This window comes from Cervus elaphus, chromosome 6 (genome assembly GCF_910594005.1).
Source record: "Cervus elaphus chromosome 6, mCerEla1.1, whole genome shotgun sequence".
Lineage (NCBI taxonomy): Eukaryota > Metazoa > Chordata > Mammalia > Artiodactyla > Cervidae > Cervus > Cervus elaphus.
The window spans coordinates 3,494,190-3,513,388 of NC_057820.1; the positions used below are offsets into that span (position 1 = coordinate 3,494,190).

Sequence of the window (19,199 nt, forward strand, 5' to 3'; positions counted from 1 at the left end):
GCTGAATACCATCGTCTCAGAGCAGGGAGTGACTGAGGAGTACATCGGTCTAGAAGATGATGCATGAGCCTCTGAGATGACCTGCTGTTTAGCTCACTTGCTTTTCATGTTGGAAAACCAGAGTCATCCATCAAGCTAAACCTAAAGTGCTTTGAGTAAAACTCTTCACTCATATTTTGACATTTGCAAATTGACGGGTCTCACGGTACCCTTCTCCTCTCCTTTATTTTTAGCAATGGAAGAGTTAATAGTTGAACTTCGTCTCTTTCTTGAACTCCTGGACCACGAGTATCTCACCTCAACTGTCAGGGAGAAGAAGGCAGTCATCACAGACATCCTGCTGAGGATACAGTCAACCAAAGGTACGTCTGTCTCAGACTTCTAGTCTGGTTTCTACCAGTCTCCTTTGGCCTAGTGCTAAGTCGCTTCAGTCATGACTGACTCTTTTGCAACCCCATGGACTCTTACCCACCAGGCTCCTCTGTCCGTGGGATTTCCCAGGCAAGGATACTGGAGTGGGTTGTCATTTCCTTCTCCAGGGGATCTCCCCAACCCAGGGATCAAACCCTCATCTCTTACTTCTCCTGCATTGGCAACTTTACCACTAGTACCACCTTTTTGTCTCTAAGCCATCTTTAATTCACATCTTTCTAGAACACGTTCATGAATGAAGTCATTTACTCAAGTTGTCATCGAAGGCCTTACTGTGTGCCAGGGACTGTATGAGTCTCTGGGTTTAGAAAAATAAAGCCTTTAAGGAGTTAATGGAATAGTGGGTTCGTTGGGGGTCTCTAAGAGCACCCCAACATTGGGAGATTTGCTGGCACTCAGCATGGAGTTGTATTTTCTGATGGCTGGGATTCATCACAGAGGTTGTAAGGACACACAGACAGGTTATAAAGGAAAAAGACTCCAGCTGAGTCTGGAGGGTTCCACGTACAGGCTTCCTCATGCTCCTCCTCTCATGAGGCTCACACAGATCACACTCTCTGCTCAGCGACAAAAATGCAGCCACCCGTGTGCCTTGTTTCTATTCAGGGAAGCTCACTGGAGACTCAGCGCCCAAGGGCTTTCCTGGGGGCTGGTCACATAGGCACCCTCTGCCTGGCACATAGCCAAATCCCAGACTCACAGGAAAGGAGGTTTGTTGGCCAGGGTTCCCCAGAGGAACAGAACCCACGGAGCTACAGAGTGAGGTGGAGAGGAGATTTCTGATAAGGATTGGCTCGTGTGGTCTCAGAGGCTGAGCAGTGACACGACCTACCCTCTGCAGGCTTGAGGCCCAGGAAAGCCGGTGGTGTAATTACCAGACTGTAATTTGGTCTGAGTCTGAAGGTCTGAGAACGGGCGGTGGGGGAGGAGGGTTGCTGTCTGTGTGCATCCTGATCAGAGAACCAGGAGCACCAGTGTCTGGAGGCAGGAGAAGACGGACATCTTGGCTCCAGCCCAGAGAGTGTGTCCACCCTTCCTCGGCCTTTCTGTTATGTTCAGGATCTCAGCACGCTGGAGGATGTCCACTCACACTGGGGAGGACCATCCTCTTTGCTCAGTTCTCCAACTCAAATGCTCATCTCTCCCAGAAACATACTCACAGAAGCCTCCAGAGATAGCGTTCTGCCAGCTCTCTGAGCATCCCTGAGCCCAGTCAGGTTGGTGCACAAAATTAGCCATCGCAGCAGGTGTTTGGCATTGATTGTGTTGTTTGCTTAAACAGTTTAGGCTAGGCACCAACGTTAGACCAACCATATCAATTAAGGAGTGTTGGAAACACTTCTGAAATTCACGTTCCCCAATGCCAGCCAGGGGCACAGCCTTGCCCGCAGGCCCCGGTGAAGACAGCAGACTCAGGCCTATTGTGTCCTTCCTTTGGGCACGGTGGGTAAGACAGAGTAGTGGGGAGAGAGCGTCAGTGTTAGGAGAGCACCCGAGAGGAGGATGCCCCCAGACCCGCTTGGTGAGAGAGAGTGAGTGGGGTAGGGGCCGGGGGCAGTTCCTGGAGGATACGGGGTTAGAATCTTGAAGGCAGGAGACAACTGGATGAGATGTAGAGGTTTGTTGTAAACAGCTTCACTGAGACATAGTTCCCATGACGTGCACTTCAGCCATCTGAATGTGCAGTTCTTTGCTTTTTAGTATGTAGAGCCATGATTTGACAAAGTTAGATTGGCATTCCAGAAAGTTCTGCTGGTCAGTCTGGGGGGTGGGTTCAAGGATTTGGGACCAGATGGAATGAGAGCTGCCTGAGTCCCCAAGACAGAAGTGCAGGATGAGGATGGTGTTTTGGGGTCAGTCAGATCGAGAGAACCAGTCGGATGGAGAGAGAACTCTGTGTGCTCAGTCATGCCTGACTCTTTGTGGCCCCATGGACTATATAACCGCCAGGCTTCTCTGCCCGTAGGTTTTCCCAGGCAAAAACACTGGAGTGGATTGCCGTTCCCTCCTGCAGGGGAGCTCCTGATGCAGGGATCAAACCCGTGTCTCCTGCATCGCCTGCATTTGCAAGGGGATTCTCTGCCACTGAGCCACCTGGGAAGCCCAGAGAGAGAGAGGCAAAAGTAGGGATGAAAGCTCGCTTTTAAGTGATGCTGCTGCTTCCCTGTCTGGATCCTTTCACTACCTGATTGCCTGTGGATGCACCCCAGGCCCCTCAGGCTGCCTATGAGGCCCTTTATGACATGTGGTATTCCTGGGTCGAGAAGATCCATGAGAAGGGACAGGCTACCCACTCCAGTATTCTTGGGCTTCCCTGGTGGCTCAGCTGGTAAAGAACCCGCCTGCAATGTGGGAGACCTGGGTTCGATCCCTGGGTTGGGAAGATCCCCTGGAGAAGGGAAAGGCTACCCCCTACAGTACTCTGGCCTGGAGAATTCCATGGACTGTATAGTCCATGGGGTCACAAAGAGTTGGACACGACTAAGTGACTTCCACTCACTTTCACACTTCAAAATCCCAGACTCACAGGAAAGCAGGTTTATTACTCAGACTTCCCCAGAGAAATAGAACCAATGGGATCGAGCGAAGAGAGACTGTTGTGCAGTCATGTGGGCTTTGCTTTCTGTCTCTGCCCTTTACCCAGTCTGTGACCTTGAGCACGTTACTTAATCTGTCAGTGCCCAGTCTCCTCCCCTGTGGAAAAAAGGGGTAGTAGCATCTACCTCAGAGGGATGTTGTGCAGATTGACAAGATGATGTAAAACATTTCCAAATAGTGCCTGACACACGGCAGATGCCGAGTAACTGTTGACTGTTATCTCCTACTCTTGCTTTTACTAGCAGAGGCAGCATTTCTCACAGCCTCATCTCTGCTGTGTACACCCGCGTGTCAGTCACCTGAGACCACTGGTCTGAACAGGCCACAGTCTGGGCCTCCTGCCTCTGGAGCTGCTGTCTGCTCTCCCCTGGTTTCCGTTCCTTTCTTCCTCTGCCCAGTGGGTTCCAACACCCCTTCCCTCCATGCTTTGTTCTGAATGTAGCTCCTCATACCTTCCAATTCACTGAATTTCTCTTCAGCTCTTTATTTCTGCTTGAAACTCACCCACTGATTGTTTTTACAGTAGAATTTCCATTCATCCTTTATCTTTCTTTCCTTTCTTTCTTTCCTTTTTTTCTTTTTTACTGTTTTCAGTCCTCTGCCAAGATTCTGGTCTTCATTGTAGCTTCTGCAGGTCAGAGACTTTGTCTTTTCCCAGCCTGTGACGTCATGCTCAGACCCTTATAGGTGATCATTGAGCAGTTATTTTTCTAGGTCTAGAAAGTTGAGCCCTTGACATGTAATGTGTACTGGGCCCAAATTAGTGTCTTCCTGTTCCCTTCTCCCCACATCTCCTGAGAGTCCGGTGTACATCTGTTTGTCTTCCTAATGTGAATGCAATGGCTTGAAGGTGTGAGAGTCTGTCAGTCTTGTCAGCAATGAGCAAGTGTGTTAACTGCATCCAACCCCTGGATGGTGCTCAGTGCAGACTCACTAATTCCCAGGGAAGCGTCTGCCCCCTCAGTACATGGGTAAGCACTAGCCTGGGCAGAAGTTCAGGAAAGGCTGCTCGCCTGGACAGACAGCCCAGCCTCCGGAAGAATGTCCACCTTGGTACCAGCTCCATCATGCTTCCTGCCCATGTTCTAGTTAAGTGCTGTAACCCTTTTTTTTTTTTTTGGTCCAGCTGTAGATCTTTCACCTGTTGAATGAGGCAGAAGAATACTTACCTTGCAGGACTGTTGTAGAGGATTAGAGAAAGTAAACATTTGTGATGTGTTCAGTGTGGGGTCAAGGAGGTGGCAGCTGTTCACAGCTTGCTTCTCTTCCTCATCCAGTTTAGTTCAGTTCAGTCGCTCAGTCATGTCCAACTCTTTGCAACCCCATGGACTGCAGCACGCCAGGTTTCCCTGTCCATCACCAACTCCCAGAGTTTGCTCAAATTCATGTCCATTGAGTCGGTGATGCCATCCAACCATCTCATCCTCTGTCGTCCCCTTCTTCCCCTGCCTTCAATCTTTCCCAGCATCAGCGTCTTTTCCAATGAGTCAGTTCTTCGAATCAGGTGGCCAAAGTGTTGGAGTTTCAGCGTCAGTATTGGTCCTTCCAATGAATATTCAGGACTGATGTCCTTTATATTGACTGGTTGGATCTCCTTACAGTCCAAGGGACTCTCAAGAGTCTTCTCCAACACCACAGTTCAAAAGCATCAATTCCTCGTCACTCAACTTTCTTTATGGTCCAACTCTCACATCCATATGGGCTTCCCTTGTGGGTCAGCTGGTAAAGAATCTGCCTGCAATGTGGGACACCTGGGTGTGATCCCTGGGTTGGGAAGATCCCTTGGAGAAGAGAACGGCTACCCATGCCAGTATCCTGGGCTGGAGAATTCCGTGGACTGTATAGTCCGTGGGGTCGCAAAGAGTCAGACACGACTGAATGACTTTTACTTTCTTTCACATCCATACATGACTACTGGAAAAACCATAGCTTTGACTGGATGGACTTTTGTTGGCAAAGTCACGTCTGTGCTTTTTAATCTTCTGTCTAGATTGGTCACAGCTTGTCTTCCAAGGAGCAAGCCTTCCTCATCCTCATTTGTGGTTTTGGCGCAGGTTTTGAAGTGAAGGATCATGCCACGAAGCCGGAGACCCCGAGCAGCCTGCCGGCCCCTCCCCAGATGCCTTTGCCCGAGATCCCACAGCCGTGGCTGGTGAGTGCAAGACCCACCATCAACTTTTTCAGAGTCCACATGTACGCGTTAATATACAGTATCTGTTTTCCTTTTTTCTGACTTACTTCTCAGACTCTGAGTTCATCTGTGTCTCTGCAAATGACCCAGCTTCATTCGTTTTTGTGGCTGAGTCATATGCCATGGTGTCTGTATACCACAGTGGTATAGACAGTGTGACATATGAAGCAGAAACGGAGATGCAGTCTTAGAGAACACGCGTATGGACACCACGGGGGAGGAGGCGTGGGATGAACTGGGAGGCTGGCGTTGCGTGAGCACACTGCTCCGCGAGAAGCAGGCAGCGATGAGGAGCCGCTGCGCGGCGCAGGGGGCTCCCCTCCGAGCTCTGTGCTGACCTACAGTGGGAGGCGATCCAGAGAGAGAGGGCATGCGTGCACACGCATGGCTGATGCACGTGACTACAGTGGAAACCAACAGCGTTGCAAAGCAAGTGCACCTCAATGAAAATGGAAAAAAAAATGTCCCACATTCAGGAGAATCACTGGACACCTGGGTTGTTTTTGGTTCCAGGGCAGGTGATAAAAGCCTGATTCTGCAAGAAAAGAGGCCTTGGTTTGCCCAAGGTGTCCCTATATGAGTGTGTTTTGGGGAGCTAGTAACGGTTAAGTGGGAGGCTGTAGGTGTGGCCTTCCCATAGGAGGCTGCTGGTCCTCTGAAAATTGCTGGAGCTACAGGTCCATGGGAATCTATTCTTAAGTCAGATTTTTAAAAAAAAAAAAGCCAGATGATTTATCAGCAAAACAATGGCAATAGAGTCTAGTGACATGCCCCTCTCTGCTGTTAGCTCTGAATTTGAATACCCATAGCCTGAAACTTTAATATTCATTGTTATGCTTCTTTCTGGGATTACATATCCTTTTTTTTCCCTCCAGAAGAAAAACATGTACATAGTCCAGGAATGTGTATTTTATTTGATCTTCTGCATTCAAAATTTGTTTTGGAATTCTCTGGCTATTTTTGTGATGTGGGGATATTCATGTTTGCCATTCATGGCCCACTCAGCTTTTTCTGCCTTTCGCTATTTTCTAATTTGCTTTCTCAGGAAAACTAGGCTGTCATTCAAAATTACAGCAGTATCAGTTACTTAGCAACTCTCTTCCTGATGTTTGCTTTCTGTATGAATCATCTGATCGTCTGTCCACCCGGAGAAGAGCTGCAGGGAGGCAGGGCCGCAGCTTGTTTGTCTCGTCCCTGCCTGAGTCCCAGCGCGGGGCCGGTGTCCTGTGGGTGCTCCGTGATGATCACTGGAGAGGGGGCGGAACGAGCTGAGTGCTCACTGGGTCCCCACCACCTGTCACAGGTCGTGCTTGCCCCCTTTTCACTTATAATTTCATTTAATCCCCACAACCTGACCTCAGAGAACCCTGAAACGCCTCTGAACATGTGAAGGCTGTGTATATCCACTTTACAGAAAAGGAAATGTGGATCCACTGGCAAAGGGGCAGCCCAAGGTGAGGGGGAAAGGCACAAGCAAATTTTTGTAGCCTATTCTTTGGATTTCAAATCCAGTCTTTTCCCAACAGTACTGTGTCAGTATTTGTGGGGGTGAGGCAGCAAAACTGGCGTGAGCACTCACAAGCATTCACAGCCGGGAGAAGGTTTTGTCAGGAACCGCAAGCCTGTTTCTGCACCGGGAGCTGGGGAGGCAGCAGGGCCCAGGGTGCAGTCGGGAGTGGCTGCCTGCTTCCAGGCACCGGCTCTGACACTCACTCTGTGGGTTCAGACTGTAGCTTTCACATCTCTGTGTCTGAGATGCCTCATTCTGAAACGAGTGTGCTAACGACATCACCAACTCGATGGACATGAATTTGAGCAAGCTCTGGGAGTTGGTGATGGACAGGGAAGCCTGCTGCGCTGCAGTCCACGGGGTTGCAAAGAGTTGGACGCGACTGAGCGGCTGAACTGAACTGAACTGAATAGTACTTAGTGAGTTGTTGTGAGACTGAGAAGCGGCGCTGTGCCTCACGTGCTGGGACTATCTACCTTGCATCTGTTACGCCCTGTGCGAGAGCCGGGTGTTCCTATGTAGGGCAGTGCTTCTTAGAATTTTGGGGAACTTGTTAAAATGAGCGTTCTGGGCTTCCCTGGTGGCTCAGTGGTAAAGAATCCACCTGCCAGTGCAGGAGATGTGGGTTCCATCCCTGGTCTGGGAAGATCCCACATGCTGAAAAGTAACTAAGCCCGGGTGCCGTGACTACTGAGCCTGTCCTCTAGAGCCCGGGAACCACGACTCCTGAGCCTGTCCTCTGGAGCCCGGGAACCATGACTACTAAGCCTGTGCTCTAGAGTCAGGAACCATGACTACTGAGCCTGTCCTCTAGAGCCCGGGAACCACAACTCCTGAGCCTGTGCCCTAGAGCCCGGGAACCACGACTCCTGAACCTGTACCCTAGAACCTGGGAGCCACGACTACTGAGTCTGCGCTCTAGAGCCCGGGAACCACGACTACTAAACCTGTGCTCTAGAGTCAGGAACCACGACTACGGAGCCTGTCCTCTAGAGCTCGGGAACCACAACTCCTGAGCCTGTCCTCTGGAGCCCGGGAACCACGACTACTAAGCCTGTGCTCTAGAGTCAGGAACCACGACTACGGAGCCTGTACCCTAGAACCTGGGAGCCACGACTACTGAACCTGTACCCTAGAACCTGGGAGCCACGACTACTGAGTCTGCGCTCTAGAGCCCGGGAACCGCCGCTACTGAACCTGTGCTCTAAGAGCCTGAGAGCAACGACTGCTGAAGCCCTTGTGCCCTAGAACTCATGCTCCACAGCACAAGTATTCTCCTGCTAGTTTTTCAGGGCATTCGCTACTCAGCGAGTGAGCCCATCATTCTGTAAGCTGCCTTTGGTGAGTTGGCTTCTGTCCAGCTGGTCGTGTGCTGTTGGCACGCTGACTTCCAGGAGATTTGGCTGGTGGTAGAGTAGAGATGTGGTGGGTAGGAATCTATGCCAGGCAGACAGCATATCACAGATTAAAGCACAAGCCCGAGAAAGACCCCGAAGGACTGAAGCCTGCAGGCCCCTCTGTGTGGCTGAGTGATAGGGTTTGGGTGGCTCGTCCGTGGGTGAGGCTGGAACACACCGAGGTGGGGGTTAAACCTTGAGGGGCTGTGGGCCTGCCTGCAGAGCAGATCGGACCATCCTTGGAGCAACTCTAAGTGATCAAAGGGGATTTGTTTCTAATGTGAGACTTAGGATGCTCCAACCTGGTGTTATTTCATTTATTTGAGCCACAATTGCATTTTCAACTCTTTTATGGCATGTATCAAAGGAATACTGCCTTTTATCACAGCTGTGTGTATTACAATCCCTGAGAAATGAGTCCTTTTCTGTCTTTTTAGCCCTTTTAGTGTTGAACATTGCTTTTTGCAATCGTTATCAAGTGTCTCTTGACGTCCTTTTTTCCTGGACATTAGAGAGGCTAGGCAGGCAGGCGGGGTCACATTGACCGCTTTTCTGAGTACGCTTAGCATCCTGTCACCCCCCATTTCAGGCCTGACAGGCCCCTAACTGAGGGCCCTCACCTGGCTCTGTGAGGCCCTCTTGGGCATTAGTGCTCCCCTCTGGTTGGCTGACACCTAAGTGAGCTCCACCTGACCCCCCAACAGAATGTGGCAGAGACCAGATGGACCTCTATGCCCCATCATTGGTGAATTACACTCAGGTGATAGAAGTGAAAGACGGGGGAGGGTGGGATCCAGTGGACCTCTAAAATTTATCCATTTGGGGTAATTGCAAACTTTATGCCCATTGATCAGCAGTGCCTCTTTTTGACGTTCTCTTCATTGCACTAAATTTTAGCCTTCTGAAGATGGTGTGTGTTCCTCTCCTTTGTGTTCCTCATGTCCCAGCAGAAAACGCTGGGACAACCGCTCCAGGTCAGGGCCACATCAAAAAGCCCGCCTTGTCACGCCGATGATGCTTCTGTACAGGAAGGGAACAGTGCACGTTTCCGTTTTGCCCTTAGAGTCCATGCGCCTGCAGCCCAGGGTCCTGGATGAGCCGGCGACCCCTTCGGTGTGGCCTGTAGGTCAGGCGGTGGGAATGTGGGCCTGTGCTCTTCGAATTCAGAACCGCTCTCAACCCTTGAGGTCACAGGGTGGGGTGCAGCGCCTTTGACAGCCCCTCCAGCTCCCTCACTCTCCTGGGGAGACTGGAGCAAGCCAAAGTATGCATATGCATCATGAAAACATTTCTGGGAAGGGCTGCGCTTTTCAACAGATTCTTGTTTTTGTTTCACACTGAGAGCTGTGCAGCTATCAAAGGCCTGGTCCTTAGTTAGCATGCAGCCGGTGCAGAGGGAGCGTTTGTGAAGGAGGCCGGTTCATCCGGAAATGGGTCCCATCTGTGTTGACCTTGGCTGCCTGGCCCCACCGCCCAGCCCACCAGCCGGGGCTGATACAGACCACTGGGGATTGTGCTTCCTGCCCTCCCCTCCTCCGCTCCAGAGTAGCAGGGGGTCCTCAGAGGCGGAGACCTCACACCTCCTGCTGAGCGAGACGAGCAAGGACGCTTCTCTGGGGGCTGCAGACAATACGGATGATACCTCATCAAGGCATTTTCCAGAAATGTTTTTATTTGCTCACTTAAGTGGTCACTCCAGTATTCTTGCCTGGAGAATTCCATGGACAGAAGAGCCTGGTGGACTCCAGCCCACGGGGTCGCAATGAGTCGGACATGACTGAGCTGACTTACATGGTGTTTAGATGGGGGTGTGCATGTGTGCTCAGTTATGTCTGACTTGTTGTGACCCCATGAATTGTAGCCCATCAGACTCCTCTGTCCATGGGATTTCCCAAGCAAGAACACTGGAGTGAATCGAAAGAGACACGTGTACCCCAGTGTTCACTGCGGCACTGTTTACAATAGCTAGGACATGGAAGCAACCTAGATGTCCGTCGGCAGATGAATGGAGAAGGAAGTTGTGGTACGTCTACACAGTGGGATAGTACTCAGCTGTTAAAAAAGACCGCATTTGAGTCAGTTCTAGTGAGGTGGATGAAACTGGAGCCTGTTATACAGAGTGAAGTAAGCCAGAAAGAGAAACACCAATACAGTATATTAATGCATATATATGGAATTTAGAAATACAGTGATGACAGCCCTATATGCAAGACAGCAAAAGAGACACAGGTGTAAAGAACAGACTTTTGGACTATGTGGGAGAAGGCAAGGGTGGGACAATGTAAGAGAATGGCATTGAGACATGTGTATTAACTGTACGTAGAGATGGCCAGTGCAAATCCGATGCATGAAGCAGGGCACCCAAAGCTGGTGCTCTGAGACAACCCAGAGGGATGGGGTGGGGAGGGAGTTGGGAGGGGGAATCGAGATGGGGGGACATGTACACTCATGACTGATTCATATCAATGTATGGCAAAAACGACAATATTGTAAAGTAATTAGCCTCCAATTAAAAAAAAAAAAGACTACTGGAGTGAGTTGCTGTTTCCTCCTCTAGGGGATCTTCTTGACCCAGGGATTGAACCTGCGTGTCCTGCATTGACAGATGGATTCTTTACCACTGAGCCACTGGGAAAGCCCCATTTAGATTGGGTAGAAGATAGTAGTTTAGTGTTTTGATGTTTTTAGGCCAGACCCTATGTAAATATGATGAATTACTATGCCAACAGGTAATAGGTCATTTTTTTTTATTATGGTAAAACATATGTAACACAGACTTTATCATTTTAATCATTGGTCAGTGTCCCGTTTAGTGATGTGAGACTTTATTTTCTTGGGCTCCCAAATCACTGCAGATGGTGACTGCAGCCATGAAATTAAAAGACACTTCCTCTTGGTAAGAAAAGCCATGACCAATCTAGACAGCATATTAAAAAAGCAGAGACATTACTTTGTCGACAAAGGTCCATCTAGTCAAAGCTATGGTTTTTCCAGTAGTCATGTATGGATGTGAGAGTTGGACTATACAGAAAGCTGAGCACTAAAGAATTGATGCTTTTGAACTGTGGTGTTGGAGAAGACTCTTGAGAGTCCCTGGGACTGCAAGGAGATCCAACCAGTCCAACCTAAAAGAAATCAGTCCTGAATATTCATTGGAAGGACTGATGTTGAAGCTGAAATTCCAATACTTTTGCCACCTGATGTGAAGAACTGACTCATTGAAAAAGACCCTGATGCTGGGAAAGATTGAGGGCAGGAGGAGAAGGGGGTGAAAGAGGATGAGATGGTTGAATGGCATCACCAACTTAATGGGCATGAGTTTGAGTAAGCTCCAGGAGTTGGTGATGGACAGGTAGGCCTGGCATGCTGCAGTCCATGGGGTCGCAAAGAGTCAGACACGACTGAGCGACTGAACTGAACTGAGTTTAGTTGTGTAAAGTACATACGTATTTTTGTGCAGCCCTTACCACGACCATCTCCAGAACTTTTCATCTTTCCAGACTGACACCCTGTCCCAGTGAACAGGGCTCCCCTCCGCCAGCCCCTGGAGCCAGCATTCTACTTCCTGTCTCTCAGAAACTGAGGTTTTGGTCCCCGCCCCCACCACCTGCCTGGATGTCGTTTTGTCCTTCCTAAAGTACTTTCACAGCGGCTTCGTTTTCTGTGTTTGACAGACGGGATCATGAGATTCTTGGAGATTATATGACAAAATTAGGCATTTTACCAGTTGCAGAGCGGAGACTAAGCCTGAGATTTAAAACAAAATCATTTAATTCCCAGGGAAGTCAGATGTGATCCTTCTGGATATGAAGCATGCCGTTTCTTTTCTCCTTGTCTCTTGAAGACCTCAGGGTTTGGTGTCATGTCTCATCCCTGCGGCATCTTCATCGTGGAACTGTGCTGTGTCCTGCTGGCATGGCCGTGGGACTCTTCCGCCTCCCTGCCTCCTGGTGGAGAAGGAACGGAAGAGAAAGTGGCTTCACGGTCTCTCATTCTTAGTCATGTATAAATAAAACTTGAGAAAAATTGAGAAAATATGCGTGAATGATTTCCCAGTGTTTTCTCAAGTACTGTTGGAATGCAAATTAAATAGTGATCAGAAGGGAATGGGTTGTCATTTGGATAAAAAAAAAAACAAAAAACTTTTACTTTACCAAGAAGAGTACCTGCTCAAAATTCTTTTTTTAAAAAAAATTTTTAAATTTTTTTGGCTCTGCTGAGCAGCACGCAGGACCTTAGTTCCCTGAGCGGGGCTTGAACCCATGCCTCCTGCAGGGGCAGCACGGAGTCTTAAGCACTGGACTGCCAGGGAAGTCCCATACTCGAAATTCTTAACGTTGGGGTTGAAACCACGTTTTGCAGTTTAGACCTTACACTTTTGTTCCCTGTTGACAGTCAGGAAGCTTAGCTGATGCTGTGGAGTGCTGCTGCTGTCCTCACGCCGTGCCGGCGGAAAAGGGTTTTGCCGATGCGTGGCAGAACTAGAGCGTGGGCCCGCTTCTCTTCTGTCAGATCCTATCTTTCGGCTGCTGCTAAAGAGTCCACCTGCCAATATGAGAGATGCAGGAGACACGAGTTCAGGCCCTGGGTCAGGAAGACCCCCTGGAGAAGGAAGTGGCAACCCCCTCCAGTATTCTTGCCTGGGAAATCCCACAGAGAGAGGAGCCTGGTGGGCTACAGTCCATGCGGGGGTCGCAAAGAGTCGGATACACTGAGCCCGCACGAACTCACGCACTTGTTCTTCCTGACGTGTGTGTGCTGGGCCCATCACACAACTTCACTTTTACGATTTTAATCACCATAACCAGAAGGACAGAATCTGGACATACCCCTGTGCGGACAGAATTAAAGTCAGAAAGAGGGTCCACATTCCCAGCTGGGGTTTTTCTCTGCTAAAGTCAGGACTTCTGGTTCACTGGCGTGTCTGGTGCAAAGGACTGAGTGATAAATTGGGGCTGGCGGAGGGGAAGGTGGTGGGGTGGGAAAGTGCACTAGGGGAGAGGAGAACGGAGGAGTGGGAGTGGAGACAGAGACAGTACAGACGCGCCTTCCTCCCGAGGGGGTGAGAGGACACGTCCCGCCGAGCTGCAGGAGCTGGAAGCCTCAGATTGCGTCCAGTGACCTTGAAGGTTGGGAAGATGCTTTCCCTGCCTCTTATCTGGCTCAGCCACCACAGCGGTAGGTGCCCAGGCCTTGGTCCTGGCACAGGGATGCACTCTCACTGCCGCAGTGCCCACCCAGCTCGCTCCTCCTCCACGAAGCAGCTCTGCCGCAGCAGGGACACTGGGCGACATCCGTCATCCCCTGAGCCTCAGCTTCCTCGTTTGCAAAATGATATTCAAAACACGAACCTCTCAGAGTTGTCTTCTGAACAAGAAAAAAGAGACAGAAAGTCACCCAGAACAGTGTGTGACACACGGAAGGCAGTCTGTGAATAGTGGTTAATATTGTTATTTTGCTGAAATAATAGCAAAATGGTCATTGTATTTGTGCCGTCTTGTTCAGTGGCTCAGTTGTGTCCGACTCTTTGCGACCCCATGGACTGCATGCAGCCCACCAGGCTTCCCTGTCCTTCACTGTCTCCTGGAGCTTGCTCAAACGCATCTCCATTGAGTCGATGATGCCATCCAGTCGTCTCATCCTCTGTCACCCCCTTCTCCTGCTCCCAATCTTTCCCAGCATCAGGACTTTTTCCAGTGAGTTGGCTCTTCACACCAGGTGGCCAAAGTATTGTGGCTTCAGCTTCAGCATCAGTCCTTCCAGCACACATTCAGGGTTAATTTCCTTTAGGATTGACTGGTTTCATCTCCTTGCTGTCCCAGGGACTCTCAAGAGTCTACTCCAGCAAGTCCAGTGGCTTCTGACCTACTGGAAGGATCTGAAGGAAGCGTTCCCTTGAAGGCCGTGGTGCTGAACCGCGGTCCTCGTATTCTTTTCTGTCTCTTCCCGCATCTGCCCTTTAACAAACTGTCATCTCTGCCTGTGTCTGTAACCCCTGAGGCAGACGTTCAAGGACGAGTGGCATTTGGGGGTGGAGTGTGAGATCCTCTTTGGAGAGGCAGGGCGCTTCTCTAGAAATATTATTTTTTGAGGTGTATGATTTCAGAATTAAAGTTTGTTTTTTCTTTTTATTTTAAAAACAGTATTATATAGAAAATTCAGTGGACTTCCCTGACCAGCCAGTGGTTAAGACTGTGCACTTCCAATGCAGGGGGTCATGGGTTTGGTTCCTGGTCAGGGAACTGAGATGCCACATGCCGCAAGGTACTGCTTAAAAAAACAAAAGCAAGCAAACAAACAAACAAAAAAACCCAAAAAGAAAATTTGAGCTCTACAGATGTGCATGAAACAGCCATAACCTTGTGTCAGCATTTTGGGGAGTGATCCGTCTTTGTGTAGAGGTCCGCATAAGCGCAGCTCTGATAGGCTGATGGGTGCCTGTTTTCTTTCATGTAACAGCGTCCAGTAGAGACTTTTCAAGTAAATGACCACATGTGTGCACCGTTTTCCTTTTAAATGGCTGCATGTGGATGTGTTGGAACACCTAAACAGTCTCATCTCAGGGAATATTTTGATTGCTTTTAAATTTGGAGGGAAAAGCTTTTATTGAATATCCTTATATGTTTTTGCTCATGTGACCAGTTGACCTTCTTAGCATGTATTTCTAGAAGTAGAATCGTGGATTTAAGGGCATACAGGTGGAGAGGTTGTGTGGAGTGCGCACCAGCGGGGTCTGAGGGTCCGCTGAGAAGTCTCATTAGCTGAGCGTCAGCTCCTGCCTCACGCACCTTAGCAGCCCTGGAAAGGAAGAGTGTGCTGTGCTAATTGATGAGTGTTTGTTTGATTCAGCCATTGGTAATGCTTTCCCAGAACATGAATAATTCCACTGTTTCAACACACTAAGCGGAAGTTGAAGCATTCTCATTTCATCAATAAAAACACTCAGGGACTCAAACAGCCATCTACCAAAAGCACTGAGCGATTTTTAACCCCGGTGTTGACTTCTGCTCTGACCTGGCCCAGGGAGGGTCGTGTATCAGGTTCCACTGTCAGCACTGCCTCAGGAGGACCTGGACGTGCCCAGCATGAGAGCCCAGGGTGAGGCCGGTGGGCAGCAGCCTGGGGAGGGGAGTGCAGGGGAGCCAGGGCCGGGATGCTGCCTTCGGGGACGGGGCGGAACGCTGCACAGATGACCTGGAGTGAATTATCTTTCTTCATCTCTGAGAGGAAGGAGTGGGTTGAGCCCACAGTGGCGATTAGTCATTCGCAAAGGACTTCTTGGCCTCAGGCTTGAGTTACAGGAAAAAAGAAGGTGGGGTTTCATGTTCTATGGGTCATTGTTCTCCTTGGAGACGGAACTTGGTTGCTCTTCAGTTTGGGGCCTCTGTTCCCTTCCATTCCCAGTGACATCTTTCCTGTTTGTTTATAGGATATGGGTGGTGTGAGCTAGTTAGGAAATGGGGAGGAGAGTGAATATGAGAGAATATGAATCGAAAAAAGGTCACTGCTGGGCAGACCTGGGCTTGAAGACCCCAGCTTGTCACGAAGCAGCATCTGATGTTGAGCAGGTGTTTTTAGACTTGGAGCCTCACTTTCTGTGTCTATAAAACATAAGGTGATGCAGTGTGTTGTAAAACGTGTAGTCTGTAAAGCGTAAGGTGATGACCTTGAAGTGTCCCCGGATGGGTGGCTGACGCAGCTTATAACCAGGGCAGAGGCTGCTCAGGGTGGCGCCCGCAGGTAGCAGGTGCTGGCGCATGTTGGCTTTCCAGCCCTCCTGTCTCTGTTGTCCTGAGGTCCAGGAGGGAGGGATGGAACCAGCAGATCCTACGCGTGTTCATGGGAGGAAGAGCTGGGTCTGCTTTAGTGTCGCCAGGGACGTTTGAGAGACCAGTGCTTCAGCTGGTCTTGCTGGAATTTGGACGGACCTGTGCCCGCCAGCTTTCCATGTTGTGAAGTTACGGCTTCGAAACCAGCCTGCCTGTCTCAGAGTCTGTCGAGGAACTGCAGTGGGACTGGGTTGAGTGATGAGCGGATTCCTTCTCCAAGAATAATGTCCAGTTTCTTTTAGAGCTGGCTCATGGGTGATTTCCTCTTCTCTTTGTAAGTTCCCCTGACACACAGAAGGAGATTGGTGAGACGGAGGGCACACACGCTCATCTCTTCAGTTGCCACATAACGATAACTGCTCTGAGATGCGCACCGGCAGATCTGAACTGTCTCTGTGCCCCCCAGGGGTCTCTGGTGTGGAGTGTGGTCCTAGGAGGAGAAAGTCAGCCTGGGGACCTGGGAGGGTCAGTGGTGTGGGGTGAGCTGTTGGGTGGAGGGGAGGAGAGGCCCCCGTCTCTGCTCTGGGGAGGGGTCTGCCAGGGCCAGTGACTGCAGCCTCTGCCTGAGTTTCTGTCTGGTGATGATGGTGAGTGGCGTGGATTGAGCGGCGTGGCCAGGGCCAGGCAGAGGATGGTCATGGGCAGGCAAGCAGTGGCGACCCTTCCAGGAGTCTTGTCGGATGATGTTATTTTTCTGCGGAGACATTACAAAGGAGAGAGGAATATGCCCGTGGACACCTGTTAGGTAAGAATCCAGAATTCTCTTCTAATGCTTGTGCTCTGCTGTTTTTCTTTCCTTTGCTCAGCCACCCGACAATGGGCCGCCACCGCTCCCAACATCCTCTCTCCCGGAAGGCTACTACGAGGAGGCCGTGCCCCTGAGTCCCGGGAAAGCTCCGGAGTACATCACCTCAAGTGAGTGGCCTCCCGTCTGGCCAGGGTGTTACGGAGCCCCCCGTTTCCTGGGGTAAAGGGGAGTTGGAGCATACCCAGCAGCATGGAAGTTTAGAGTCAGGAGAACCCAAGGGAGGGAATATAGGAAGGACTTTGAGAAGTCTAAGGTCCTCCACACACCTTGGGTAATTTCAGACGGTTGTCCTTTTTTGTGACTCAAAATTAGTGAAATCCCGTTGCCATGGGAATATGTCTCAGCTAATGAAATGTGTTCCCTTTGGTCAGAAGGGGATGGCCTTTTGAGGCATGCGCCCATGGGGTCCCCGCCAGCTTGACCAGGGCATGTCCCTTGGAGGCTGCATTCATGGTGCCGCCAGGAGGGCGTGTCGACAGGATACATACAAAACAAGTAGACATATCATGGCTGTTTGTTTCATTTTTAAATTTATTTCTTGTTCAAGTATGGTCAAATTACAATGTTGTGTTAATTACTGCGCTAGAGCAAAGTGACTCAGTTATATCCTTTTTTGTGTTCTTTCCCATTATGGTTTATCCAGGATATTGAATAGAGTTCCCCACACTGTGCAGTAGGACCTTGCTGTTTATCTTTTTCGTAAATACCAGTTTGCATCTGCTAACCCCAAACTCCCAATCCCACCTCTCCCACCCCCACCCCCTTGGCAGCCACCAGCCTGCCCTCTGAGCCCCCGCCTCTGTTTCCGCTTCACTGAGAGGTTCATTTGTGCCATATTCTACGTCCCACATGTGAGTGGTATCACATGGTCTTTGTCTTTCTCCGACTTGTTTCACTTAGTAGGATGATCTCTGTGCCCACCCATGTTGCTGCAAGTAGTGTTGTTTTGTTCTTTTTTATGGGTGAGTAGTATTCCATTGAACATACATACCACAGCTGCTTCGTCCATTCACCTGTTGATCAGCATTTAGGTTGTCTCCTGTTTCTTTTCTTTCCCTTCATTCATACAGGTTTTACCAGAATGTTTTTGCCTAAGTTAGGGCTATCACGACGTGGCTGTTCTCTTCCTGCTGGGGACTCAGAAGTGCCCCTTTATTGGCAGCTTTCACATTCACAGAAAGAAGCACATGCTGGCTTTGAACACCTTTTTGTAGTGGTGTCTGGGGTTTGTTTCTAGAGCTTTGGCTTTCTTTCTCCCCTTATACTCTTCAGTCCATATAGTCAGAGCTGTGGTTTTTCCAGTAGTCATGTATGGATGTGAGAGTCAAACCATAAAGGAGACTGAGCACTGAAGAATTGGTGCTTTTGAACTGTGGTGTTGGAGAAGACTCTTGAGAGTCCCTTGGACTGTAAGGAGATCCAACCAGTCCATCCTAAAGGGAAGAAGTCCTGGATATTCATTGGAAGAACTGATGCTAAAGCTCCAAAACTTTGGCCTCCTAATGCGAAGAACTGACTCATTTGAAGAGACCCTGATGCTGGGAAAGATTGAAGGCAGGGGGAGAAGGGATGACAGAGGATGAGATGGTTGGATGGCATCATCGACTCAATGGACATGAGTTTGAGTAAGCTCCGGGAGTTGGTGAAGGACAGGGAAGCCTGGTATGCTACAGTCCATGGGGTGCAGAGTTGGACACGGCTGAGCAACTGAACAACAGCAAAAAGTACTCTGGTGGGCAGCATGCTTTGTCTTGTGATGATACAGACATGGCCTCTCTGAGTGTGCTGACTTAGGGAACCCAACTTGCCTTTCCCATTAAACATGGATAAAATGGGAGTGAAAGACTTATTAGCTTGTGTCTTGGGGAGACTCTCCGTGCCTGTCATCCCATCTCCTCTGTTTTCAGACACATTCTCCTTCATCCTCACCGTCTGCCTGTCACCGGAAGTCTCTGCTTCATGCAGACTTGGGGTTTGCCATCTTTCTCTCCCCTGGCAGCACGCAAGCAGAGTCGTTAGAGCAAAGCGGAATCTAACTTGCTTGTTAGCAGGAGATCCCCTCGGGATGCTTTGTGAACACGAAGAGAGACACACAGAAGCCGGGCGGGCTGGACTCCAAGACCCAAGGGCCTTTCCCGCTCACTCACGCCTCCTCTCTCTGGAAACTTCCTACAGAGGCTCAGCCCAGCATCAGTAGATACTCATTGTTCTGAATGAGGTCTGAGTGAGAGAAGGGATTGTTCTCTCATGAGAGGGCTGTGAAATCTTGGGTCTTGAGATCTGGAGATTAAATATTTTAATTTCTCTTTCATCTTAGAACCATTTGGCAAAAATGCATTTAAATCATTTCTTAAGCATCAACTGCCTCAGAAGATTTAAAATTATGTAGAAAACACACAAAAGTTAAACGGCTTGATATAATTCAAAACTTCAT

The 19,199-nt window shown here is 49.7% G+C and overlaps 1 protein-coding gene across 2 annotated transcripts in view; it reads left to right on the forward strand.

Annotated features, from left to right (window-relative positions):
* Positions 1-19,199, forward strand: part of AFAP1 (actin filament associated protein 1) — a 148,774-nt gene that overhangs the window by 54,600 nt on the left and 74,975 nt on the right. For both annotated transcript variants that reach the window (XM_043906093.1, XM_043906092.1), the window contains exons 2-4: positions 234-362; positions 5,085-5,182; positions 16,764-16,872. In XM_043906093.1, coding sequence (XP_043762028.1) covers positions 236-362; positions 5,085-5,182; positions 16,764-16,872 — 334 coding nt within the window. In that variant the 5' untranslated portion in view covers positions 234-235. The remainder of the gene's footprint in view (positions 1-233; positions 363-5,084; positions 5,183-16,763; positions 16,873-19,199) is intronic.